General features: G+C 40.3%; 1 protein-coding gene across 7 annotated transcripts in view; it reads right to left on the minus strand.

The window, feature by feature from the left end:
- The window catches only part of TTLL5 (tubulin tyrosine ligase like 5), a 147243-nt gene that overhangs the window by 76506 nt on the left and 43497 nt on the right, over positions 1 to 27240 (minus strand). For 6 of the 7 annotated variants that reach the window (XM_082318432.1, XM_082318433.1, XM_082318435.1 and 3 more), the window contains 14 exons: positions 24387 to 24428; positions 21215 to 21328; positions 20755 to 20846; positions 20082 to 20144; positions 19091 to 19129; positions 18005 to 18150; positions 16704 to 16980; positions 12493 to 12613; positions 10683 to 10829; positions 8209 to 8309; positions 5074 to 5207; positions 4321 to 4434; positions 3507 to 3917; positions 1809 to 1999 (listed from right to left, as the gene is read on the minus strand). In XM_082318432.1, coding sequence (XP_082174558.1) covers positions 1809 to 1999; positions 3507 to 3917; positions 4321 to 4434; positions 5074 to 5207; positions 8209 to 8309; positions 10683 to 10829; positions 12493 to 12613; positions 16704 to 16980; positions 18005 to 18150; positions 19091 to 19129; positions 20082 to 20144; positions 20755 to 20846; positions 21215 to 21328; positions 24387 to 24428 — 1992 coding nt within the window. The remainder of the gene's footprint in view (positions 1 to 1808; positions 2000 to 3506; positions 3918 to 4320; positions 4435 to 5073; positions 5208 to 8208; positions 8310 to 10682; positions 10830 to 12492; positions 12614 to 16703; positions 16981 to 18004; positions 18151 to 19090; positions 19130 to 20081; positions 20145 to 20754; positions 20847 to 21214; positions 21329 to 24386; positions 24429 to 27240) is intronic. The other variant, XM_082318434.1, reaches the window with a different exon arrangement.

Here is a 27240-nt window from a genome sequence, read left to right on the forward strand (position 1 = left end):
TTTCGGCCTCCACCATCTCCAGCTACCAGAGTATGCTCCTTTGTCACTCAACACAGCTGTGCTCAGGAAGCTACCCAGCCCTTCCCATGTAGATCTTTGTGAATTCTTCTCTGGATTCCCCCTTCTGTACTTCCTAATTTAACTAGCAGTAACTAGCTATGGTAGGAATACAGAAGTTTAAAAATCATCTAATAGCTACATAAATGGCAGCAAGAGGACAACTTGGGTTCTCTAGACAGACCTAAGAAACCACAGCAGTTGGAGCCAAGTGCAAAATGAGTGGTTTTAGGGAGAAAGGCTATGAATTTATTTTTAAAAGTTCTTTTCTGAAAAGACTGAAATGAAATAGATGCATTTCAATTTTTTTCCCAAATATTTGTTTAGATACTAATTTTTATCCAAGGAGGCAGTTTCCACATATATTTAGCTTTCAACAAATCAGCATTTCCTGGATGAAAATGTTTCACTATCAAATTTTTTGAACAGTTTTACTGACTAAGTTTAGCTTAAAAAAGCTGAATTCTGATTTCATTAAGAGAACCAGACTGACAGCTCTGAATATTACTGGACAAGCAAACAAGCTTCTCCTGATGTTCCCATACCACTTCAGGCTTTGAAAGATCAAATTCTCTAAGGAGGGCCTGGCCTGATGCAAGATCAGGCCTCAGCATCACTGGTATATTCAGTGCTCACATTCTCTGCTGAGCCCATCAACAAGAAGGTGCTTTGTTTTGCTTATCCTTTAAAGTTCAAGACCTATCTGCAAAGACCAGAGTGCCTGTGTTAGTTTTGGAACTGCCCAGACTGAATCAAAACCTTGAACTAGATATAGAAGAGTCCAAAAATCTATTCAGCTTCCTAGAGTTACAAACGCACTCCACCTTTTGAAAAAGGCATATTGCCAAACATCTAACCAGATATTCAAAATCCAAACATATAACAATAAAATTGAAAGAAACAAAAAGAAGCAAATAGCAGCAGCTATTGCAACTATTAAACATGCCTCAGAAAACTTCGCAAAACATCACTGTTAAAACAATACTTCCAAAATCAAAGTATCAGAGCAAAGATATTTAAATTGTTTGTCCCTAGCAAGTAAAGAGGGAAAAAATTAATTTCCAAGGCAAAGTGCCTATCCTGGAGAACCTCCAGTTGGCAGCTTAATTAACTGAAAAGTGTTCAACTTGAACACCTTTGATGAATACAACTATAGCATATTATAAAGAAAAAAATGACTATGCGTGTAGCCATTTAGGATGTAACAACTCAAAAAGAAATACAAAACTAGAGTGTAATTCTACCAGAAGCCAATGTAAATTTGATCTATACCACCATGTTTAGCAACAGGATTATCATATCCCATGCTAGTAAGTACTTCATTATGTCTTTACAATGTTATTGGAATATAGAATTTACATTAGAACCCATTCTGCAGACTTCCATTCCCAGCACTGTGATGACACACTGGAGGAATGAGGAAGCGAATTGCATGGAAGCACAAATCTGAGAAGACTTGGGTTTATTGTTTAGTAAGACCAAGCATGGATTTGTTTTTTTTATAACATATTTTCTAATATTCTGCCCAGTCTCGCTTTCTTCTACAAAAGGTCTTTAGCAACATTCTTGTCATCTCACAGAATATCAAAATTCTGGTCACTGTAAACACTTCAAAACAATGATATGATAGAAATCAATTTTCATGAGATTTACTCCTTCCAGTGTGTCTCAGCCCAGTGCAGTGCTGACACAGAAGCCTGTGACAGACTCTTCTGTTGTCACAAGGACTCTTAGCTTTACTGCTTACATACCTGCTGTGTAAGGATACTCATGTGGCTCGGTGGGGAATACTGACAGGCTGCTTGCTTTTCTGCCAGCTGCTGCAGTTCTGCTGCTACCATACTGGGGCTATAACGTTTGCCCTGGGAAGAAGTATCTTCTGCATCTTTGTGCATCCTGGCTGAGCCCACATGCTGCCCACTTGGACTGCGATGGCACAAACCTACCAAACAAACATTTGGATATGTTTAGTGAGCGGTATGTCAGACTCTCTCAGCCTGCTGATCACAGATATCCAAAAGCAGGTATGACACTTTCTCCAGATTCTAGGGAAAATACAGCCCGTTATTCTGCATGGGTATTGCCTATATGAGCTTTTGTCAATTCCAGACCTGTATTCTCTTTATCATAATGTATCTAATGGCACTGAATTCCAGAGAATATTGGCTGCTGTTACCTAAGTTAAATCCATGATGTTTTTCCTTAAAAACAAATGGATCCTTATAAATAAGCTACTCAGCTGGCAAGCCAGATTTATTTTAGTGCTAGAAAGGTTGTCAATATATACACAGCAACCCTAGTCAACATGTGCTGACCCTGACGTACAACTTAAAGCAGATGTATACCATCATTAAAAAATATATATACATATATATATATTACTATTAGCTTGTATGTGGTTCCCAAAACTTTCCTAATAGATTACAGTCTGCATCCATAAATTCCCTTGGTTTCTTCTACCCTTCAGATTCGTTACACTCTAAAGCTGCATTGCTCAACTATGTTCTACCCCTGAATGGTAAATGAGAGGTCTCTAGATCTTGTTTTTAAGACACTCTTGGATATGGCCGTGCTGAAACATCCTAGAGAATGAGATACGGTAATGATTCATTCAGATCTTTCTTTTTTGGAGGTCTTGACACCTTTAAGTATTCAACAATTATGAGGTTTCATCAAAGGATTTCTCTGCATGATAAACACGGAACAAAGAACAGCACATAGACTGAGACAAGATTTCTGCTAACCAAAACTACATTAAAATCACTAAAGATAAACAAGACATCAGTAATACAACCAAGCAAAAATACACAACATTTCATTTCCCAGCTCTTTTCAAACACGTTCAAAGGCTGAGTTCAAAGTTCGAGGCTGAGTGGAGACCTTATCGCTCTCTACAGCTACCTGAAAGGAGATTGTAGCGAGGCAGGGGTCGGTCTCTTCTCCCAAGTAACAAGTGATAGGACAAGAGGAAACGGCCTCAAGCTGCGCCAGGGCAGGTTTAGGTTGGATATTACGAAAAACTTCTTCACCCAACAGGGTTGTTAAGCACTGGCACAGGCTGCCCAGGGAAGTGGTTGAGTCTCCATCCCTGGAGGTATTTAAAAGACATGTAGATGTGGTGCGCAGGGACACGGTTTAGTGGTGGACTTGGCAGTGCTACATTAACAGGTGGACTCAATAATGTTAAAGGTCTTTTCCAACCTAAATGATTCTATGATTCCCTGTCCATCTGCTCAATAAAAGGGCATCTTTGGCAAGCAAGAACTGCTTCCTGCACTCCTCCTTTCCATGAGAAATTTAGCACCATTCAACCAACAATTTCTCCTTTCCATGAGAAATTTAGCACAACAACAATTCCAGAAATGTAAAATTTTCTACCTACTCCAGAACAGGGATTACACAATCTCTATGTTAAACTAGCAGGTTATTATGCATCCCAGAACACTCACCTACTTTTGCAGAAGATGGTCGGGACAATCTTTGGCTGTAGATCTGAGCAGCTCTCTGAAAAGATGAGAATGGGCCAATGGTGTAGCTACCAGAATGACAACGATGTAGCCCTGCAAGGCTAGAAGCCTCACTGGACACTGGGTTTGTGAAGACAGAAGAGCCGTCAGGAGCTGTGCTCTGCAAGGAGGGTAAAGGGGATGGGGACTGAATCAGCCTGGGACCAACTGGAGGAGCCGGCAATGAATGGTGACCAGGCACCTGTGAATTTTCAGAGGCTGCAGGTTGAGATGGTATCCAGGAACTGGTACTTCTCTGGAACGGGGCACCAGAAACAGAGGAAGAAGCACTAGGAGGGCCGCACCGAGGTAATTTCACTTCAGCATTTAAGGAGAAGGCGGGTCCTTCTGGAACTACACAAAGATAATGAGCACACTACATGAGAAAAAGCTGCTTTTCAGGTCCTTCAGATAATACCAACACACCAAAGATGCCTCTACTCAGACACACTGAAGCCAAAATGACCTCATCTAGCAGCAAAGACAAGAAGAGGCTCTACATGATTAATATCCTCTTTCAAAGCTTGCCATATCTAGATCTTCCCCCACAGAAGAGCAGCTAACTCTTTCATACTGCTCACTCTACAGTATCTTCTCTTGGGTTTAGAAGAAAAACCTGCAGAATCTTCCCCAAAATTGGGCATTTGAATCTCTCAGTTTGAAACCAAAGGTTCCAACCTTTGTTTAAAAAAGTATTAAAAACAGTGTATGCATTCATTATTTTTTTCTTGATGATGATGTAAGCCAGTTCACTTACAGGTTGATTTAACTTCTTTGGGTTTACAGACTTTCAATGCTCCTTCTGCAGGCAGATCTGCAACTGAACGTTTGGGCTGATCACCTTTTATTTTTTTCACCACTTCAGGATGCTCTATAACAAAATCAAGGAGTTAGGAAGTAGAACAATGCAAACTGTGATATCATTAGAACAGGTCTGCAGAATTTAAACCTTGTTACAATGCACTTTCTTGCCAATGTTTACTGTAGACCATGCAACTCTATTGATTGCAATTGTGCCGTCATGTACAGTAGCATGGACTACTGGATATGTATGGCTGGCACTGCACTTCCTTCCATGGAATGCCTAATTAGGCTCAAATATACAGACTCTGCCCTCAAAGGAGTATGCTCACTGTAGGCAGCACAAGGCCTTAATTTCTCTCATCCCTTACTTTGATTTTGGGATTCTCTGTTCATTTAAAATCTCAGTGCCTTCAGTTTGCACATTCTCATTCCAGTCATGAGCCACCATACCTAGTTCCCTATAAATGCTAGTCCAGGTTCATCCCATTTCACTTCAGGCAAAGAAGGTAGGAGTGCAGTTACTCTAGTCTTCACATACAGAGTCAGTTAAATTAAAAAAAAAAAAAAAAAAAAAAGAAAAAGAAAAAAGACATGCAACCTCAAGAAACCTGAATAACATTCTATAGGGGTTGTTCTCTTTCCATAGCCTGAAGTTAAACTGAATTTGTCTGGGCAACATCATCTCAGAACTGCCTGCAACACTTACCCCCTGGAGGCTGTTTCTCTGACTGGTTACTGGTGTTGCTGGGTTTTGTGCTTGTGGAGTTTGTTCCTAGGAAGACACTTGCTGACTTGTTTTTGTGTGTGTAAAATGTTAGCACTTCCTCCAGGTCACTTTCACTACAATAAGGAGAGAAGAATGGATGTAAGTGAGGATTCTAAGCTTTTCTGCCTTCATGTAACAATCAAAGACAAGAAGCAATAAGGAGACTGAAGAGGGGAGTAGGGAAAAAAGGTGAGGCCAGACAAGCTAATGATTTGCTCAGTTCTGCAGGGTAAGAGCAGAAGGAAAGGAACATGCCTTGGTTAAACCTGAGATTCCCACTGAAATGCCATTTTCTTATGCAGCACAAAATTCAAGGCATTCAGGAGCCTTCCCAGGATAAATAAAGAGCAAGTGAAAACTCCAAACACATTTTTGGGGAGATCGGCTCAACAGGAAAGATTTGGTTCACAGCTAAATTTGTGCATCTTCCACAGGTGTTCTCTAGAACAAGCAGCTATCATGTTCATGACACAAGTCAGCTCAGCTTTTGTTTTACAGTCATCATTAGTAGTTTCAACAGTGTGGGGAGAAGAGGAAAGAAGATGGAAGAGCTTGTTAATTAGCTTAAACTGCAGGACAAACAAACAGAACAGTCAATATTTTTATGAATCTCACAAAACTTGCATCCATTTCTTGTTTTCTTTACACGAAGATAGTTTAACTGCCCCAATGTGCTAAGTGTCTATTGGTCCCAAACCAGTATCAATTACTTGAACATTCATATTAGAACTTGTGCAAGCTGTAATTTTAGTTGTTTTGATATCTAACATGCTTTCCTTTTGCTTTATAGTGTTGCCTCAGCATTAGTGAGTGGGTATATGGCATATCACACTTGTACTAGTCTTAGCTAGCCGGAGCTTTGGTAAAAGCAAAGTCTAAAGCTGACCCCACTGAAGTTTGGACCTTCAGGGTGTGCTGCAAAGTTCACCTTTTCTCAATGAGAATAGAGGTGAAGAGAAAATGCAAGAATGAAAAGTTGTTGGTGGAAAGGTGCTTTAAGCTTTTAAGTGAATTTACCAGCATAAATACATACTTTTACATTGCACTGAGAATGTTTAGAAACAATGGTTTTAGCGTGTGTATAACTAAACACAATTCCATCCATGTGATATCCAAGTTAGAGTCAATGAGACAATCCCCGTTATTAAGTGGCAAAATTTATTACCCATATTTTCTCAAGTGTTGCATCACTGTACTGCAGAAGAAACACTCACAGGGGAAATCTATCCCCTTTGCGTGGATCCAAATGACTAGCTCACTGATTGAAGCTTCAAGCACAGCACAAAGTAATGTCAGATATCAGAGTTTTCAAACTTACCCGATACTTCATAAGAAGCAGAAAGATCATCACTAGAAATTGTCTGATTGTTGGCAAACTGGCTTTTGCTGTTCTTTATTACTCAGGCAGATGACCCAGCAAAAAATCTCCAGCCCCAGCCTAGACTGTGCATCAGGCCATGATGGCACGGTAGCCAATAACATGGAAACAGAAGAACATGCAGTTCTGCCCCAAACAACCATCTCTTAGCATTTCTGGCAAAAAGCAAAGTGACCTGCCCTGGGAGGCAACAGTCATTTTAGTGGCCAGAGATGTCAGAGAACGAAGAGCATGCTGTGGGCCCATGTAATCTGCACTTCTAGTGACAGGAGTAGATGCTATGGCATATGGTAGTCAGACATCTTGAGTATCATCCTTTTATAGAACTCTATCTGAAAAGCAGCGAGATTTTTCTTGGAGCCTGTCAATCTCCTGTGGTTTTATGATATATATTTTATAATATATTATAAATATTTTATATAAAATAAAAATATATAAACATATATTATCATATATATTCTATATTATATTATATTATATATTATTATAATATAATAATATATTTTTATATTTATATATGAATATTTTATAAAATATATTTTATTATCAATTTTATTAGCAAAATGTAAAATTCATTGTTTTCATAAGAATGTAGCCTGAAAAGAGACTGTGAAGCCTCCTGAACTTAGTTAAGAAGCCTCACCTATTACCCACTTCTAATCAATCACTGAGTGCTATCCAAACAGAGAAAAAGAAAGAACAGTTTTGTAACTTATCATGAAAAAGAAGCAGTGACTGTCAACCTTCCCAGAGAAGATAGAAGGGCATTAAAAAGGCAGGTGAACTCTACCTGTCCAGGTATTGACAGGGGCCCTTGCCCATACAGGCATGTCATTTATGGGTGAAATAAGGGAGTCAAAAGGAATCAGTTTTTGTGCTCAAGAGTCAGAGACTTTGAGGACATAATTCTGGTTCACTGAACAATTTCAGACCTCTCCATAGTCGGATACCTGTAATACCATTGTTTTTCATGCAATGCTACAGGCCATAAAGAGTATTTACCTATTTTCAAAATACATTTCCTACCAGATTCTTGTAAGTTTAAGGCAGATGAAGTTCAGAGCATGCACAGTTAGAAAATGCTGCTTTTTCACTGTGAAATTAACTGCTTGCACTGAACTGCCTTACCAAGCCAATTAAGAAGCTAGGATGAAGACAAGGAGTCTACCTCCCTTCCTTCCTCACCTCAGAAAGCCCAGACCTGGAGAATTCCTGAAGAGAGGCAGCAAGCATGAGATTTGATTCAGAGAGCAGAAACTTGAGAACCAAAGTCACAACTGTTCAACCACAGCAGCTCAAGGCCATCTGAGCAGCAGCTCTAGTCTCATTCTCCTTCCAAAGTACTGCCACATTTGCTCCAGCATCACAGGAAAGGAGACCATTAGCCCACCAGCATCAGCTTGAAATTTACACAGACTAGGGCAACCACTGCTGTCCTTTGGAAATCAACTTAGTAGTCAAAACATCTATTGTATGTCCTTCTCTATGCACCAGATGCCGATGCTACAAGTGTTTGGTTGCTGGAAGGGAGAAAAGAGAAAAGACAAGTTCTCTGTCCCCCAGCAAGAGCAGGAGCAGGTGCTACAGTCAATAAAGGTATCTAGAGACCTTTAGATCAATCAGATCATCTTTAGAACAATCCCATCACCCTCAGGGCTGGGAGATCCTTTCTCAAAGGGAATAAAATCCATTCCTACCTTGCTCTGGTAATAAAGTTCTGAAAACCTTCAGGATTCACTCCCTCCTCCTCCTCTTCCTGTTTCTTTTTTGATCGCTTCTGAACCATCTGCTCCGTTTCCTGTTAATAAGCAGCATCAGTAAGTGTCTCTATGTAGTTACTTTATGTTCCATTTCCATGGCATAGCTACAGCTCAGAGAAGATAAAAAACAATTCCATGGGATCTAAGAAAAAAGAACATCAACTCCAAAGAGCCAAATTATAAGTATTTCACTATGTGCAATAGAATGGATAAATATAGAGAGCCCCAGAGACAGCATGCTAAGCATACACTAAACTCCTCATTCCTCCACCTGACATAACTTATTAGAATTGATTTGCTGAGAAAAGGCTAAGTCTTCACAAATATGTGCTGCTCCTTCAAATATACTCTTTGTTGGGACATAAGGAAGTATGGAGGGGAAAAAATATAAAATCATTCTTTACAGATATTAGGTCCCCTTTCTACTTCTGCTGTTTCTGTCACAAATACAGAGTTCCTCAAAATAGCTTTTATTTGAGCATCTGTCCCAAAAGGAGACATTCAGGAAGAAAGGAGGACAAAAATATGAAATTATATTAAAAAACTCAATCAAGAAGGTCTGCTGAGGGCATCCACATTTCCTACTGTAAACTAGGAGTTCTCTTCTTGAGTTAATTTCTCTTGTCATGCAGCAAATTGCCAAGGGTTTATCTACATACCAAAAATATCCTACTTTAGCAAAAGCAAAGAAAGTAAAACAGTAGAGCCTGTGGCAAATATACATTTATACATTAAAATATTCTGGAATAAAAAATGGTAAGCCTTTGTGTGTGAGAATGGGAGCAAGCTCTCAGATATAAATGATCTATTTTTACACCAGTAGAACTTGTTGACACTAGAGGTTGTATTGACACAAACATTTTTGTTAATTAAAAAATTTTTATTATTTTTATTTTATTACTTAATAAATTATTTATTATTATTATTTATTATTTTAATATTTATTTATTAATTAAAAAAAAACCCTACAGGCCTGTCTGAAATACCAATACCAGCATACAAGCTTTATCTGACCAGACTTGACCTCCACTTCATTGCTTCCTACTGGTACTCTGAGCATTCCCAGGATGAAAGAGTCAAATACATCTTTTGAAAGATAATTCAGGAGGGGGAAGAAAAAGCCACTCTGGGACATGTCTCTACCCTTCACTACCTAAGTAAAAGTCTGGACAATGTGTGATCTGTTTTACTTAGCTTGCTGGAGGTAGTATTTTTTCTTCTGTGTCATTACAGAACATACATAGTGGCTAGTAGGAGTCCCCTACTAAATCTGAAGTTACAAGTCAGTGAAAGAAGTCTATAAGTTGGAATCAGACATCAAAAAACCTCATAGCCTAAGAGTCTCTCAATGGCTTAAATGTGTACATCCTAAAATCTCAAGTGATCTGTTCTTACTTGTTTTAACTGAGAAAACATGTTTATGCACCAATTTATTACCAGTTACACAGCTTTATTTTGTGAATTTACTCAAGAGTTAGCAGAAAATCCTGATGTTTGAATACAATTTGAGTGGAAATTCTATCCAAAGCAGCTGCATTCTTCACTCACCACAGAGACACCCGAGTGTTTTGTGGTTACTCCTAACACAGTAATTCAGTGAGCATTAGGCGTACAAGGCACTCCCTGGAACAAATTTGGTCCAATACCAACCTTGCTTTGGCAGATCAAATTACCAGATGTCAGTTCTGACAAGGTAATGTAAGTGAACATCCTCTGCTAACGAGTAGGAGCTTGGAGGCCTGTGTGCACAGCAGCCTCTGAAAGCAAAATTTAAACTACCCTTGTTCTAACACCAAAGAAATGCTAGGGGGCAAAGGAAAGGGGAAGCTGTTCTTGCAAAACAAAGATTAGCATGAAACCACTATGCTAAGAACAGCATCTTCTACATCTAAAGAGGTGAAAATTATTTAAATTAGGACCTACTTCTCCTTATCACTGAGCATGCAGAGTCCCATACTACAGATAGGTAGCAGTCCCTCAGTATACTAAACAAATTGTAAAATACATATTTCACACTGTTCTGTATAAAAAAAAAATATCCCTAGGGAAGCATCATAAAAATAGGGAGAAATGGGAAGAGCCATTACAAAGCACTAGAATCAAAGACAAGCCAAAGAAAAAGCAAACTGCCAGTTAAATTCCACTTCATTTCAACACTTCTTTTTACTTTTATGCACATGATTAACGGATTGCATATATAATGTAGTAATACTGTTGTCTATCTAACAATTTGACCAGACAAACTACCATTACTAGATGCGCAACTGCAAAAAGACCATGTAAATTACAGAACCAAGCCTTTAAAACAGCCTGGTGTCTTGACAATGACAGCAGCCAGCAGGAGACAGTTTAGAAGAACAGAGCAGAACCAAAAGAGCTACCAAAAGAAGAATCAAGAAAGAATTAGTCACCTTATTATAACAGGTTATGAACTCGCCCAGCTGGTGAGCCAGGATACGACGACGATCGTTTAATCCTAAACGACGGCTGGGGAGCAGCATCCTCAAGGACTGCTGAAGATTGCTGGCAGCTCGCTTCAGAAAGCGTACCACAAGCTCCTGCAAGCAAGAGAGATGGAGTTAACAATGGACCAGCTGCAGGATGTGGGGAGAAGAGAACAGGTACTACAGCAGCTAATGACTGGCAAGAACTAAACTGACTGTCCTGAGAAAATGAGCTGACAACTGGCAGGCAAAAGCATTCTGCAATGTGCATTTTTAATATAGTCCTAAGAAATCCAAGGGGGGGGGGGAGAGAAGAATGATAGTGTGCCTTGCCTGAGGTGGGTCAGAATTGGGAACACTTGAGGAGTGTTTGTCTGAAAAGCATGGCAGATGAAGAAAAAAACAAGCAGCAAAAAGCAGCAACAACACAGAATAGCCTGTAAAGTCCAATACCTTAGGAGAACATTTCCAAAAAACAACTTGCAATGTGTTAAAGAAGGCCTGTGATGAAGTGTATTGACATAAAACCCTCTCAGTGCTATCACAGGGAAGGGGATCTTGGTCAGACATCTCCACTACAGTGATGTAGCCTCATTTCATCACTTTTCATATATGTATACTATTGCCACAGCCTCTCCACAGCAACAGATGACTACATCTACAGCCATGTAATTCCAATCCTCCACCACGTCTGTTTGACCTCTGGTGGAGGAAACGTATGGCAAGGCAGATCCTAAGGCAAGATGCATCCTGTGGGTGTTTTGAACCCTTTCTGTCTCCCCTCTAGATTTGCTTTTGGTTAGGAGCTCTGCTAATGCATAAATGAGCAGCCTCACAGCCAAACTATTGGATTTCACAGCTCGCCTCTCACTGCCATTACTCTAGGCTGGTTTGATCTGTTATTTTAAACATTATTTTTCACAGTACAGCAGACAAAGTGACTCTCAAAAAGCCAGTTTTAATTTCCACTTGGAAAGAGCAGGGGTAACATTTTCCACTGAGTTGACTGATTATTCTTGACACACAATTTTATCTCTGAACTGCACTGGCTGTTTCCCTGCAACATGCATTCAGCAAGAAAACATTTGGATTTGCAGAAAGCTCAAGAGCCTACGGTACAAAGCTCTTGTAGGAAGGTTTGTGAGGGGATCTGGGCTTGCTGCACTCTAAAATGTCTATACATCAAATATAGGACCTTAAAATTCAGCCTAGAAAAAATTCATCACATGTTTTTTTAAAAAGAAAAACCAACACCATATATGCTAGGAAGTAACTTTCTCTCCTCAGTGGCTTTTACTGTTTTTTCCCCTTTATCTAGAATGCAAGGAAGATTCCTAAGCGCAGATACCTGCAAAGAGTAAAACAGCACATAGGAGAAAAAGGTTAACTGGGTACCTGTTCTATTTGAGTAGATGTATGCTGTGTTTAATGCAGCAGAAACTGGATACTGCCAAGTAATCTTAAAGAATTTTAGAGAGAAGAATTCAAAAGCAGGTAAGCTCAGAGACCAGTGAAGGAGAACCAGTGAAAGATCTGAGTAGCTTGAATGTCAACCCCACTCTGGTCATTAAAAGCTGTCTAGTCTATCGCTGCTCAGATGTCAGTCAGCGGTCCTACCTCATCTGTATATTAAAAATACAGCACTGGCAGCTGGACAAAGATAGATGACTATAATCTCAGCTGGACTTCAACTCTTCCAAGGATGGGAACTGACCTCAAAACTCTCAAGGCAGATTTCAGCTTGGCTTCTCAGTCTGGCCAACATAAAGCTTCTTACCATTTGCTCATCCTCTTTGGCAGCCCAGGCAGGATTCTGGAGCTGGTCACCAGCCTCCTTCATCAGTCGCAACTGAACGTGCTGTAGATAGGCAGAGAAAGCCCTGCGAGCTTGCACTTTGCTGTGAACCAAGAGAATCAGTCAGCTATCTTCAGAGTAGTAGTGGGAACAGTTACAGCAGTCAGGCACAGCTTACGGATCAAAGTATGGTCAGTAAGGACCTCCTAGGTGCACAAATGTTGAAGCTCAAGGGAAGGAGGATCTCTCCACCCCACCATTATTTTCAAGGAGACCTTCAGTTCACCAAGATGGGGAAGGTATTGCAGGAGATACAAAAGACAGCAGACGCTCTCTAAGTTCTAAGATCATCTCTAAAAATGGAATGCTCTCTTTGCCTTTTCACAGCCTTAGCTACTCTCCTCCAAAAGCCAATAACAAGAACATCAGCAAAACAGTGTATTTTTAAACCAAATTCAAGGCTCTCGTGGGCCTCTGTCTTCACAAGCATTTTGAACACCACAACAACAGACCATAAAATAAATAAAGGGCTTGGTACTGGTGCCAGAGTTATAACAAAGGCCCTGCAATTCCCATTGGAAATGAAAGAATTAAATCTGTGAAAGTAAGCTCTTCCCCTGCTGGCCCAAGGACACAAGCCAAATTTCATTGAGCAAGGCACCACTGAAGAATGAAATAACATCAGCAAAATCTGCTGTGCAGCTGGCTGAACATGTTGGGAAGCTGTGAGCATGAACTGAGGAGAGGACTGGGGTAGGACTGGGAGGGACGCATTGCTTCTCATTCCCTCACAATGGTAGTCACTTTAGTGTATGCATCTGTTGTGAGGGAAATTGCTGAAAGCTTTGCCTAATTCTGTTCATTACCATCTTGGCCTACACCATCTTCTCCAACATTCTGCTCTCCCAGTCTCCACTCTTCCTCATGGTTTTACCTATAGTCGCTACAAGCTGTCCCTTGAATTGCCAAGCATGATTTCTCCTTTCCTTTTCATAATGATGTAGAAGCAGATGGCCTTTAGTGTCAGTGACAGATTCCTCTTCTATCATAGGCAATGTCCTTATCTTTTCTATAAAATTATCAAGTTTTGTCTTAAAACAAACTAGAGAGTTTTCAACCCACTACTTTCCTGGAATATTATTCCAGAACTTACTGTTCTAATAATTAGGAACCTTCTTTTACTACCCAGCCTAGCTTCGTCCATGAGCAGTTTATATTTACTTTTTCTTTCTCCAACATTGTCCTGTATCTTAAATAATTTCATCCCTGATGGGTCTCCTACCTTGAATGTATTTATTAACAGCAGCTACAGTTTTCATTTTATTAGTGTGAACTATCAACATCTTTCAGTGTCTTCTAACGAAGCACCCACACAGCTGACATGATGAGACTAGCAGCTCATATCCACCTGTTCCAGTCACAATTTACCTTCCATAAACATGGGTGATAGCAACTGATACAATATTCCACATGAAGTTTCAGAAGTATCTCAAGTGATAAGCCCTAGACAAAATCTGGTGTTTTCATGCGTGCATGAGCTAGAGCTTCGCAAACCTCCTGTGATCAACAAGCACGCAAGATATTTTTCCTTATAATTAATTTCCAGTTGATCAACACCCAGCTGATAGAATTTCTGCTGTAAATGATTAGTTCTTAAAAGCATGCCCTTGCACTTTGTGCTACTGAATGTCATCCTAGTTATATTATTCCTACCCTCAAGGTCATCCAGTTCTTCCCATATTTATTCCACTACTTTTCTCTTATGGTAATAACTCCCAAATCTTTTCCATCAGCAAATTTCACTAGCACGTTTCTACATTTTGTGTCATTCCTGAATTGATTCTTAAAATCAGCTTCAGACTGATTCCTGAGGAACCTCACCATTTTTTCTCTACTTGCTCTCTGCTTTTTAGGAATATTCTCAGATACTTATATGGTCCTCATCACTCCATGTACATGAGTCCCTGAAATTTCATTAAAAACTCAGTCCAGAAATTTAGTCGTCTTCTTTTGTACGTCTGTAAATTTCATGAACACTTTGTTACGGTGTTACACAGAAATCATACAACATAGTAGCACTTACAGGGATCAATGCATCAATCTAGGCAAGAATTGAAGTTAAAAGAAAATACATTAAAAGTATCCATGCATCTGCTTAATCATTAGCTTTTGATGCTTCTGGAAGACTATGCCAGGCCCAAAGAGGGGCTAATGATGAGTTCACAAGAGTCTCAAACTCACATCCTCTGTGGATAGCTGTACCAGTACTGCAGTAACTAAAAATGATAAAAATATCTGGTTACAATTCCTGTCTTCAGTGAACTCCAGAATGCACAGCAGGCCTTGTAACACCTCCCAGCTCTGTATGCTGCTAGTCACCACACCTGCCTTCTCTTCTGACATGTGTGGAACATCAGGAGAACACACTGAACCCTAAGAACCAATACACTATACATCAGGCCACCATATATCAGAAAGCTCTCCCCTGAGGGCTCTCTAGGACTGCCAGGTTTGTTTTAAGTGTAACTCAAACATCTCGTGACCAGGAGTTCAAGATTTGTGCTGGTAGGAATTAAGGACCCCCCATTATCAACACCAGCACAGTAATACAACTCTTTGCCTGCACCTCATACTTCTGTGATTACAAAATGGGAAACTGAAGGAGGTCCTTGTATAACACTGCTATTCCTCTGGTGTGTGGAATATTGAAACCTGAGGCCTTAAATGCAGGAACAAGTAACTCCCTTTTCTTTTTACTTCCCTGGGAATGGCACAGTTGGGGGAACAGGTTTTGTTCTACTGTCAACTCTTCACCAGTAACACCCAATGTGTAGAAGGCAGAGAAATTGCCTCATCAGGCCAACCAAAGGAGACAAAAGTCCTACCACTTAGAAAAACTGACTGGAACAGGCCTGGTTTCTTTTGGAGGAAAATTTCATTACTTCAGCTCCTCTGCCTGTTGACCCCACAAGCAAAGCTTTCATCAATGACAGATCAGATGGGGCCAAGCCCAGCACAATCCTGGAACATGAGGTCACCACAAGCCTTACACACTTCTGTGGGGAATCCCAACAGTACTGGGTGCTGAGCAAGATTCTGCCAGGAACGCCAGACAGAGCTTACATTCTTGGCAGGAGTCAATTCTATATATAGGTAGATGACAGCATTGCTACGTTTGTCCTCAAAACAGGTTTCAGAATCTTCCCTGTCACAACTGCAAATGTCCTTGCCACAAGAAGACATCAGAACAATCCCCAAAATCATCTGATAATTCATAAATCCTCTCAGAAACTAAACTAAGAAAGCAACAACAAGCAACAATTATTTTCTCTACCTTTGGACATTTTTCACAGAAAACATAATGCTGCTTCTTATCTAGAAGATGTAAAATCCTCCTGCACAGATATATATGACCACTCTTTCTTTTTGCCCTTCTTGTCCATCTGCAAATAGACAGTTTTACTACCCACACTTAAGGGGAGGATCATGCTTCTAAACACCTAGTAGGACCCTGGTTGGTGTTATTCTATACAATTTCCTCCAGCACCTCTCTTTTTTCCAAGCAACAGAGCCATGCATCAGAACATACTCTGCTCCACACTGTCATACTCAACAGCAGGCAATGAGATGTTTCAGTAACTTGTCACTCTCATATGACCTCCTATCTTGCTCTCAGGGGGTGATGACCTTGAGCAGAGATTAGAGGTAAAAATTTTATCACCAAAAATAAAGGCACAAAAGTGAGAAAACTAATTTTATGGAGAGGCAGCACTGAGGTATTCCTACCCAACCTTTACTGCATAGTTTAACATGTTTGGAAATGCAAAGAATGAGAAGATGAATTTTAGAATTCAATAGCAGGCATCCTGAGAGGCATTTTAGAAGCCTGAGTTGACCAAAGAACAGCTTACATCACTAGATTAGAGAACAGCAATGGAAACTATGGCTTATGCTTTATACTGATCCAACAGGTCAGGCATTTAGGTAAGCTGTAAGTGTTTGCAACTACCTCCCTTCTGTGCCGACTAGTCGTTAAGGCAGCCCAGAGTCAGACAAAACTCCAGGCCCCTTTCTCTAGGGTCCTCTTTTCAGCTCACACTCATTCATAATGTGGCAGTAAGTGTACATCCTCCATATTTTAACCAATATTATCTGCCAGTCAAAACTCAAGGCAATACGCAGAAATCTCTTACCTCAGGTTTCCATGCTTTTGAAGAGTCTGCAGCAAGTTAAACTGAGATTCTGAGTCTGTTTTTCGAAGAAACAGCTCTCCTCCATCTCCAGTTTTCTTGTCAGGTTTTTTTGGCAACCTCTCCTTACAAGTAGTTTTCACCAAGTCAGAGAGCTTTGGCTTGCTTTTCACCTGGGTGTCCGAAAGAGAGCCAACAGTTCTATCTAGCTCTTCATCTTCATCCACCTCCTCTTCCTCCTCACCCTCTGTGTCTGACTCGAGGGTTGGTTCTGATTTCCCTGTAGTAGAGAAGAAATCACCTGTGCTGATTTAGAAAAAAAGAAGCGGGGAAGACTGTCCTGCTACTCATACCTTTTGGGTTACTTCTAAACTCTTATGCTAGAAGGACAGAACACCACCATTTTAGAATAGCATCTTAAGTATTGCTGCCCTTTATTATTCTTTCTGTCTTTCTGCTTGTGTATCAAACAGTTGAGAAGCCCATTTTTCCAATATCAGAGAAGACAGACCAAGATTCTTGTCTTAACTTTACAAACAAACAAAAAAAAAAAATCAAAGAAACAAAGGCATTTTCCTATATTTTATCCCGATTCTTACATTTATACTGACATATATATACACACTCATACTTGATGTATATACTCATTTTTTATATTTTTGTGTGTGAGAAAAAACTAAAGCTACAAAATCTAAGCTTCCACATGTGCCAATAAAGATCACATACCTTAACATAGCACCAAAAATCATTTTATAACATACAATCTCTCCCATTGCAGCCACTATCACATAGCTACTAGAAAGAGTTTAGAAAATGGCTTCAGGAACAGCCACTTGTGAGGAACATTCACCTCTGTATCTTTTTCCCACATCAGCTTGAATAAGGATTTCTCTCTTTCCAACAGCTTAGTCACTGCTGTGTAGGAGAACCAGCCTGGAAGGTCCCAAGTTTTCACCTTTCTCTGAAAGGCTGGAGGACTAGAGAGGCACACGTACTGTTGAGTTCTTGTACCCAAAATGCAACCACAAGATCATCTTCAAGAAAATATTTATTACCTTTAGTCATATACATAGGAATGTGGAATAGTGGGAATGAAATTCTAGGCACTAAGAAGGCAGGAAGCTCAGAAGAGGAAGGAAGTGAAAGCTATTAATACTTGAAATGAAAACTATTAACTTCAAACTGTGAATCCCTTTAGGGACTACAAAGGCCAGAACAACCCCATTCACACACATTTCAAATGAAAAAGTCCTAGCCTGCTTGTTTTTGACTAGCTGCTCATCTAAGACTCTAGCCATGCATACCTGATGATCTTATCCGTGCTGCTCTAGCCTTGCCATGACATCGCCGGCGCTTCCGTAACTCCAGTGAAACAAGCTTTCTCTCATAAAAGAGAGCATGAGAGTCTACAGCTTCCAGCCTCATATCCAGCCTTCCATTAAGACCTGCTCTGGGAACCATAATACAGAGACATCCTCAATCTCCCTTTATACTTCTCTCCCTGATGACACAAGAGACTTAGTAGATTAAATTTATTCAAGAAACAGTTTTCCTGACACAGGGAAGAATTATTTACGATCAGTCTAACTTTGCTCTATTTAAAGCATGCAAATGTTTGAAGGGAGTCTTGCAAATACTTTACAGAACATCATCTCTCAAAGCCCCAAAACGCACTTATCTAGTGTCATGCTTTCATGATTGAGCAGCATCTGTCCATCATGCAGCAGCTCTAGCCACAATAGGGAAAAATTAAATTGCAAGAGTACAAAACAATGGAGGGGAGTGGGAAGAGAGCACATGGACCTGAGTCCAGTCTTCTGAACCTTTTACGTAGACACCTTGTTCTTCACTGTTTGGTCAGAGAGAAGAATTTTAACATAATTTAAGTGAAAAATGACAACCTTTCTACAAGTTCTGCCTAAACCAAGGGAGAAGGAGCCCTGCCAGATAAGGGAGACAAACATAACTTTCTGCCAGTGCACAAAGATCCAGCAAAGTGTTCTTTATGATGTAAGTGGAAATATCCACAGAAAATTCCTGTTGCTTCATTTCTTCTAGATGTAGCAAAGTGAATATATGGGTATATGAAGTCCAAAACCCTCATGCATTATGGGATCTGTTGAGAGAGCTCAATGATGGGGCTCATCAATATGGTAGGAATGTTAAAGTAGGAAGCCTAAAAGCAGCAATTTTAAGGTCCAATCCAACAAAACTTAAGCTCTCCACATGCTAGGATACTCTTTGCTCACTGCATTTACTTTTCTAAAATTAGTTTGATGAATTTCAGGTAGACAAGGTGTTGACCCAGGACTTGGAAGATGAAGCTGTTGAAATCTAAATTTAGATTAAATCCTACAAAGTACAAATTATTTAATTAAGAAGCCATTTACCGGGATCTCCCAGTGATTAAGTCTCTTTTCATCTTGCCCCTACAAAGGGAAAAACATCAAAAATTACCTTCCATTCTGGATCATCGACTGGAGTAAAAAGCCTCTTATGTCTTTCATATGTACAATGACAAGGCCAAATTTACAGAATTCCTTGTGAGTTCCTTAAAGGAGGAAAAAAAAGGAGGAAAAAAAAGGCTCTAAAAGAGAAAATCTGAGCAGCTGTTCTACCATTGATGCTTTCATCTGTCTGGCTTAAATTGCAGAAGGTGTCATTTGGAGCTACCCTCTAGACACATCCCTGAAAGTACACAGGAAAAAAAAAAAATAAAAAAACCTGTACAGTGCTGATGCTGGAAGAACTTCTGTAAATACTGTCTCCTCAGTCAGCAACCTTATACTTACTCTGTAGTTACTTTATTGTGGATCTCAAATTTGGATAAGACAAACCATTGAGAAGGAAGAGTGTTAAACATACATTGAAAGATACTGCATACAACTCTCAACAGAAGTTCAGCTAGTGGCATGAAATGTCATTTCCACCCAAGTACAACCCAGAGAAAGAGGCATCAAATCATGCTTGCACAGGTCAAGAGATAGGGATACTAAACCTTTGGAGTAAATTTCAGTGCTTACTTTACATAAGGACAAGCTCTAATATGACTTTAAATTTGAAACAAAAGGTAAGCAAGGACCACCTATAATCCCTTCATAGAGAAACCTAGGTGCTTAAAGGTTTTTCATGTCTATAGTCATCTTTTGACTGCAATGACTCCCATGCCTTTTGTGTATTGTCCTTTTTGCCCTTGGATTCAGAAGTGCAACACGTAAAAATGAGAAACCTCCAGTCACTGCACACTAGAGAAGAGATGTGCAACTATTACCACCCCTGTAAATCACAGACTGATGTTTATAACATTGGATAAGTGAGGAATCAATCCTTTTCATGCTGTTTGTGCCCTTTGCCTCCCTCCCAAATAGAAAAGCTTTCTACCTGTCCTGAAACAGACGTGTAGCCAGCATGTAGTTCATTGATGTTTTGTGCTCTAAAAAGGATCTAGGAAAACAAAATACAGGATGTATCAAGATAGAGCTCAACACAATGAAAGGCAGCATAACGCAGAAATAAATGATCTATAAAAAACACCCAGAAGTGGATTGAGACAATATGCTGTACCATAAAAGAAAAGAGAAAAGGAGGAGAGCTATCCCTTCTCAGCTGAAGTTCCTGGTGAGGCAAGAGACACAGAGAAACATTACAGACTGGAAAAAAAAATAGAAAAGCGTAATATAGTATCACTCACAGGATGAGTCCTATTTTGTGTTTATGGTCTAATGACAGAGTACACAGTATGTACAGCTCTAGGATGTAAAAGCAGATAGCAGGAATGGATTATCTGAAGTGAAGACATTTTTAGTCTGACAGAAAAAACATCAGAAACAATGCTTGATAACCTTCCATGAGGTGCAGTTAGGCAAAGCAGCAGCAGTTAAAAACAAGAGATCAGATAAAGCATCCTTAACACTAAAATAAACTCTACCAAAACCCTCAATATGTGTTTTTCTGATTGCTAAGCTGTTTGATATACATATATCTAACACAGAATATCCCTCAACACAGAGCATCAGTGCAACACTGAGCCATCCTATTGGATTCTTACTCTTACCCATAAAGGTCCCATGTTAATGGGGTAGGGAATATCCGGATGAAGCCTCCTCTCCGTTCATTCTCCTCTCTCACTCGACGAAGAACTTTTATCTTGAAATAGAGGAAAAAAAAATAGCCAGCAAAATAGATACAATGAAAAATGAACCCTAGAAAAATTTCTGAGTTTCAAAGGACAAGACTATTACTGCAGTTCTGGGAGTGAGCTGGGTAAATATGATATCCTTAAGCAATTTTATCTTGCATTTAAATTCTGAAGGAGTTTATCACTGTTTGGAGTACATATGTATGGCTGGCATGACTGAGGGCAAGGGCAGTATGAGCAGTACCAGCTCTGTTTCAAAAATTATACTACTTCTGTCATGTTTTTCATATACGTGCACTTGCTCTTTGCTGAGCAAATAACCCCACATATTGCATGAAAGCCAAGGTAAATAAAAGATATTTAATAGCCTACTTACCTCCTCCATGGAGAGACCTAGCACAGAGCTGCCTTGCCTTCCTGTTGCTTTTTCCCTGCCTGAGGGCATCGGGTTTTTAATTTCAGCATCACTGGCAGACAGAGGTCGGGTACGCTGTAGAGACAGTGAGAATTCAGATTTTTCCCTTTTCCTCTCTCAGCTTACTTAAAAAAAAAAAAGGTTAGATTCAAATTCCAGGACTGCATTCCCAGCAGAATCTACGCTCCAGAGTACTACAGCCAGAATTCACAATTCCACACTCCAGCTGTTGAAGAGTCCACACCCCAGCAGGCACTAAGTGTGAGTATTCACATTCCTAGTTTTTAGCACAGCAGGACTCACAATTCAGGCATCAGTGCCAGTATTTACACCCCTGGCCCCTTTCAGAAAAACATGAGACATACCCAAAAGCACCAAAGCCAGGATTTCATACAGAAAAATCCTCACCCAAGTGGCACTAGAGCCAGCATTCACACTCACAGGCCCCGAATACACTTGGATTCACACCTCAATGGTACCAGAACCATGATTCTCTGTTCCAGTTGTGTTGCTACACTAGAAGAATAGAACTGTAATTCACTGAGATACAGCAGCAGGGAAAAAAAAGTGAAAAATTCAATTCACCACCTGTTATTCTTTTGTTACTATACTGCTGGATCTCAACTCGCACTCTCAACTTTCTCACACTTAACGGAAGGATCTTGTATATGTACATAGATACATCATGCAAATTTTCATACACATGCAAATTTAAAAAATAAGAAAAGAAATAATTTGCAGACAGTCTCTCCAAGCTCATTCTTAACCTGATGGGCAGTTCTGATCAATCCTGACAAAAGGACAGGCATTCAAAGTGTCTTCAAATTAGCAGGATTATAAAATCTTAAAATCCCAGCAAGACTGAAACCTTTGAACATGTTCTCAAGTACATTTTAGCTGGTCTTAGGCCCAGTTCAGATAAACTACCTCTGTAGAAATAGCATTAAAAGCATCTAGATAAGGTCTCATGCCTTTCTACAAAATTCAAATTTTCTTTTACCACTATACTGAGCAAAGAATGCACAGAGAGCCTTCTTAATCTAGAAAGAAGAGAAAAACATGACAGAAACCTTAAGCTGGATAAGCCCAGGGGAATATCCCATACTGATCAGATACAAATAAAACTCACGGCAAGATCAAGTTGTATCTTTATTTGTAAGGACTATCGGAATCGAATTCCATTCTCTCCATTTCATCAGAAATTGCAAGCAGCTATTCAGAATCTGCAGATGAAGCAATTGCAAAAGCAACAGGCATTGCACTAGAATGGGTTACACTGCAGTGATTGGCACAGAAAGATCCAAAGAGAAAACAGACATAGCAGGTGCCAGCTGAAACATTTTGTTAAGCCTAATGAAAACTGATTAAATAAAACAAAAGAAAACAAGACAATCTGGTTGAGAAAGTAGGAGACACAAGCATTTGCAGAAGAAATAATGTCAGCAGGCAAACAGGTTTGCTTGATGCTGTAGATGGCATTAAGTTGAAAGGCTTTTAGTCTTTCTTCCTAAGCTTTCCTCCATTTCAAAAGCACAGCTCAACAACTTTGCTTAATAACTTCCTCTAAAATCTCCTGCTAGATAACCTCTTCTTAAAAACCATTTCCTGACACTACCATAACAATCATCATATGAGAACTGCTGCTCAGAGAGAATATTACAGGAAATTTTTCATCTTATCAGATGATGTCCTTTACTAAGGAAATACTTCAATGAAATCATCTCCATTGTATTGAGACAATGGAGATGATTTCATTGATTACACACAGAAAATGTATGCCTATGTATTGGCAGCTCTGGCTCCCACCTGATGAGAAACTACACTGCCGTCAAAATGGTAGAGAAAAACTCTAACTTTATTGAACTTCCTGCATAAACACTTCAGTGTTTCACTGCAGAATTCTCTCTGGCTGTAGGACAGAAACGTCTTGAACTTCACAAAGATCTTGTTTCCTCTTTGACCCAGCTTATCTTTAGAAGTATAGATAAATCCAACAACTTTGTTTTATCTCCAAATTCTGCAAGCATCTCTGGTTCCCACATCATGATTCTAATTATACTAAGCACTGACAGCAGTTGGCACAAAGATCCTTCCTATTCTCTATGAAACCTCATTATTCAATAAGACTCTTAGCCTCAGCTAAACTTACACAGAATGACATAAACGGCAGCACATAGAATGAATTAGGTTCTCAAGATGATTCCATCTGTCTTACCTTCCTTCCTGCTGGGAAACCTCAAAAAAATGAGAGTCATCACTATTATGTTCATGCATGAAGCCCAGCAGCAAAATAATGCCTACCGTGTCCCACACAGCCAGGTGCTTAGAATTGTAAACTAGCATTGATTTGTCCATATGGCTTGCAAGGAGGGTGCCAAATATGACATTTAGAAAGGCGGATCAGTCTGACTTATGCTAACAATAGTTCTACATTTTTCCATTATCTTTAAGAAATCCTTCTTATCTCTATACCTATTTTGACCCAGTTCACTCAAATTTTTGCGGTTTCCTTCAGACGACTGTCTCATGGAAAATAATTACTCCTTTTATGGGGCCACCTGCATTTTGCCAATACAGATTCACCTGTGCTATCCTTCTCATTCAGACTTATTTTATCCCTTGTAGTACACCAGACAAAAATTCCTCCTCCCTTTTAGTGCGACACTCCTATTTGTTGCTGCTTTCACCAGCTCTTCCTTCGTTTTTGCACTTTCCTTTTCAATGACCTACCAAATCCAGAAGGCTGTGCTGCCACTGTCGTCATTATTTGATGACCAGAGTGACAACTTTATCTTTAAACATCTATATCCAATTTCTTTAAAATGCAGTTCAGAAATACTTGTAGGGTTAAAAACTTTGAGGGATTTGACCCGGCTGACCTTGACTGTCAGCACACCTCACCTACTCATTTTTTAAGCTGCTAGAACCGATGTGTTTTTCCAACCTTTGCTCTTGCCACATGGAAACATATGCCAGTACCTATCCATCTCCTCTTTTCTTATAGTCTTCCCTCCCCCACCAGACTACTTAGCTACAAAATATATTTTAGGACCAATTGCACCAAAAGTATTGTACAAGGTAACATTTGAAATGGTGTCCCTTATATTGGTGAAGGGAGCTGAAGGGTACTTACCAATCTGGTGTTTGCTGTTTGTGACTGCGCAGACACAGGACGCTGCAAGAGACACACAAAGAGAATAAAAACCTTGTGCTCTCCAAGACACTATCATACCTGCCCGAGCTGCAGAGGAGTGGTGAGTACACTAAAGCAAAAGGGTATAACTGAAGTCCAGAGATATAGCTAACAGCTTCTATCATCTCCATTCAGGTCTTCCTCATATCCTCCACAAATGTATCCTGTCCCCATTCCAAACACCACACTAATCCTAACCTCAGATGTGCACAACTGTGCAGAATGCATCTGGACGTACACATAATTTTCAAAAGCACACAGAAAAGAGCTCTGCAAAATGGATGAACGAACTCAACTGTCATGACCAAAATTCGTATTTTTGTAAGATAAGAGTTATCCAGAGGAAAATATTTAATAGTTATGTATTAAGGAGAAACAGATGCTGTCAAGTAGAATTGTTCATAGAACAGATGGGATAAAAAAAAAAAAAAGTAAAAATTCTGACATTCCAGAAGCCATTTCATTTAAATATCTCAAAAATATTCCAATTCTTGTGGAGAAACAAGATGCTATTTAACATTCCAAAATAGGTGTAGAAATACCAGCAGAATGTCGAAAAGTACCCGGTATTACTTATCTGGCTTCAGGCCTACAATCAGGACCAGTTTAATGACAGGGGTAGGTTCAAAAGAAAACTATTATCATAGGAGCTTAGATTTTTCTTGCCTTTGGTGGTATTCAGGCGGGTTTCCTCCTCTCCAGTGTCCAAGAGGAGTAAATGGTGTAAGAAAGGATTCTCGAGAGACCTATCTATCATTTCTAGCTGTACTACTGCCAAGTTCTTCTCTACAGTTGGTCTATACAAAACAGGTCAAGGTCTCTTTATTGTTTACAATTAATTGAAAGAGCTCCAAACCAAATCAACAATAAGTTACAAAGGAAGCAGCTAAATTCTTCATTTCTCTAGGAAGAGAAGTGCTCAGAGAGCCAAATCAAAGAAACGGCACAAGGAACTTGCAGTCCAGTCTGGTGAAACACAGAAAACAGAAGCTGCCATAACTATCTCATGACCAAGAACGCTGGTATCAGCATTTCTTTCCCAAGAAGCAACTTATACAACAATTAAAGATGGCCTACGTGAACAATCAAAACTTAAGACATCATGAAAGAGTTAAGAAAAACAAAAGAGGTTCAAAGTACCCTTTGCAACTGAGAATGGGAACAGAAGTATCAAAGATCCAACAATCTGAGATAAAATGCATTCAGCAAAGAGCAGGCCAAAACATTGTTGAACCATGTAAGGATCTAGACACCTATTCAGTCATGGGATTTCCATTCAGGTACTTCAGAAAAACATGCTATAAAACTTTATGACTAGATTAGAAGCTTGTTCCTGGTAAACACAGGTAAAGGGGGACACCTGTCCCAAAAGATAAGTTAATCCCATCTCATAATCACTGCTCTGTCATACGAATCTTCGCACATTTCAACTGGACAGGCCTTACACCTATTTGTGTTTCTTTAAGCAAAATAAATCTGTAAGTTTACATCACAGAATCATAGAATTGCTTAGGTTGGAAAAGACCTTTAAAGATCATCAAGTCCAACCCTTAACCTAGCACTGCCAAGTCCACCACTAAACCATCTCTCTAAGCACCACATCTACCCATCTTTTAAATACCTCCAGGCATGGGGACTCAACCACTTCCCTGGGCAGCCTGTGCCAGTGCCTGACTACCCTTGCAGTGAAGAAATTTTTCCGAATATCCAACCTAAACCTCCCCTAGCACAACTTGAGGCCGTTTCCTCTTGTCCTGTCGGTTGTTACTTGGAAGATGAGACCGACCGACCCACACCTTGCTACAACCTCCTTTCAGGTAGTTCTAGCGAGCAAAAAGGTCCCCCCTCAGCCTCCTCTTCTCCAGGCTAAACAACCCCAGCTCCCTCCAACACTCCTTGTAAGACTTGTGCTCTAGACCCTTCACCAACTTCGTTGCCCTTCTTTGGACACACTCTAGCACCTGCACGCCCTTCCATTAGTGAGGGGCCCCAAACTGAATACAGGATTCAAGGTGCGACCTCACTAGTGCCAAGTGCAGGGAGACGATCACTTCCCTCATCCTGCTGGCCACACTGTTTCTGACACAAGTCAGGATGCCATTGGCCTTCTTGGCCACCTGAGGACACTGCTGGCTCATATGCAGCCAGCTATCAAGCAACACACCCAGGTCCTTTTCCACTGGGCAGCCCTCCAGCCACCCTTCCCCAAGCCTGTAGTGTTGCATGGAGTTGCATGGTAACCCAAGTGCAGGACCCAGCATTTGGCCTTGTGGAACCTCATACAGTTGGCCCCGGCCCATCGATCCAGCCTGTCCAGATCCCTCTGCAGAGCCTTCCTACCCTCCAGCAGATCAACACTCCCGCCCAACTTGGTGCCATCTGCAAACTTACTGAGGGTGCACGCGATCCCCTCCTCCAGATCACTGAGAAAGAGATCAAACAGAACTGGCCCCAGTACTGAGCAGCACCACTTGTGACCAGCTGCCAACTGGATTTGAATCCATTCACCACCACTCTCTGGCCTCGGCCATTTAGCCAGTTTTTTACCCAGCAGAGAGTGCACTTATCCAAGCCACGAGCAGCCAGTTTCTCCAGGAGAGTGCTGTGGGAAATGGTGTCAAAGGCCTTACTAAAGTCCAGGCAGACAACATCCACAGCTTTCCCCTCATCCACTAAGTGGGTCACCTTGTCACAGAAGGAGATCAGGTTGGTCAAGCAGGACCTCCCTTTCATAAACCCATGCTGACTGGGCCTGATCCCCCGGTTGTCCTGTACATGCCACGTGATGGCACTC

The sequence above is a fragment of the Platalea leucorodia genome (assembly GCF_965183815.1).
Source record: "Platalea leucorodia genome assembly, chromosome: 7".
Classification (NCBI taxonomy): domain Eukaryota; kingdom Metazoa; phylum Chordata; class Aves; order Pelecaniformes; family Threskiornithidae; genus Platalea; species Platalea leucorodia.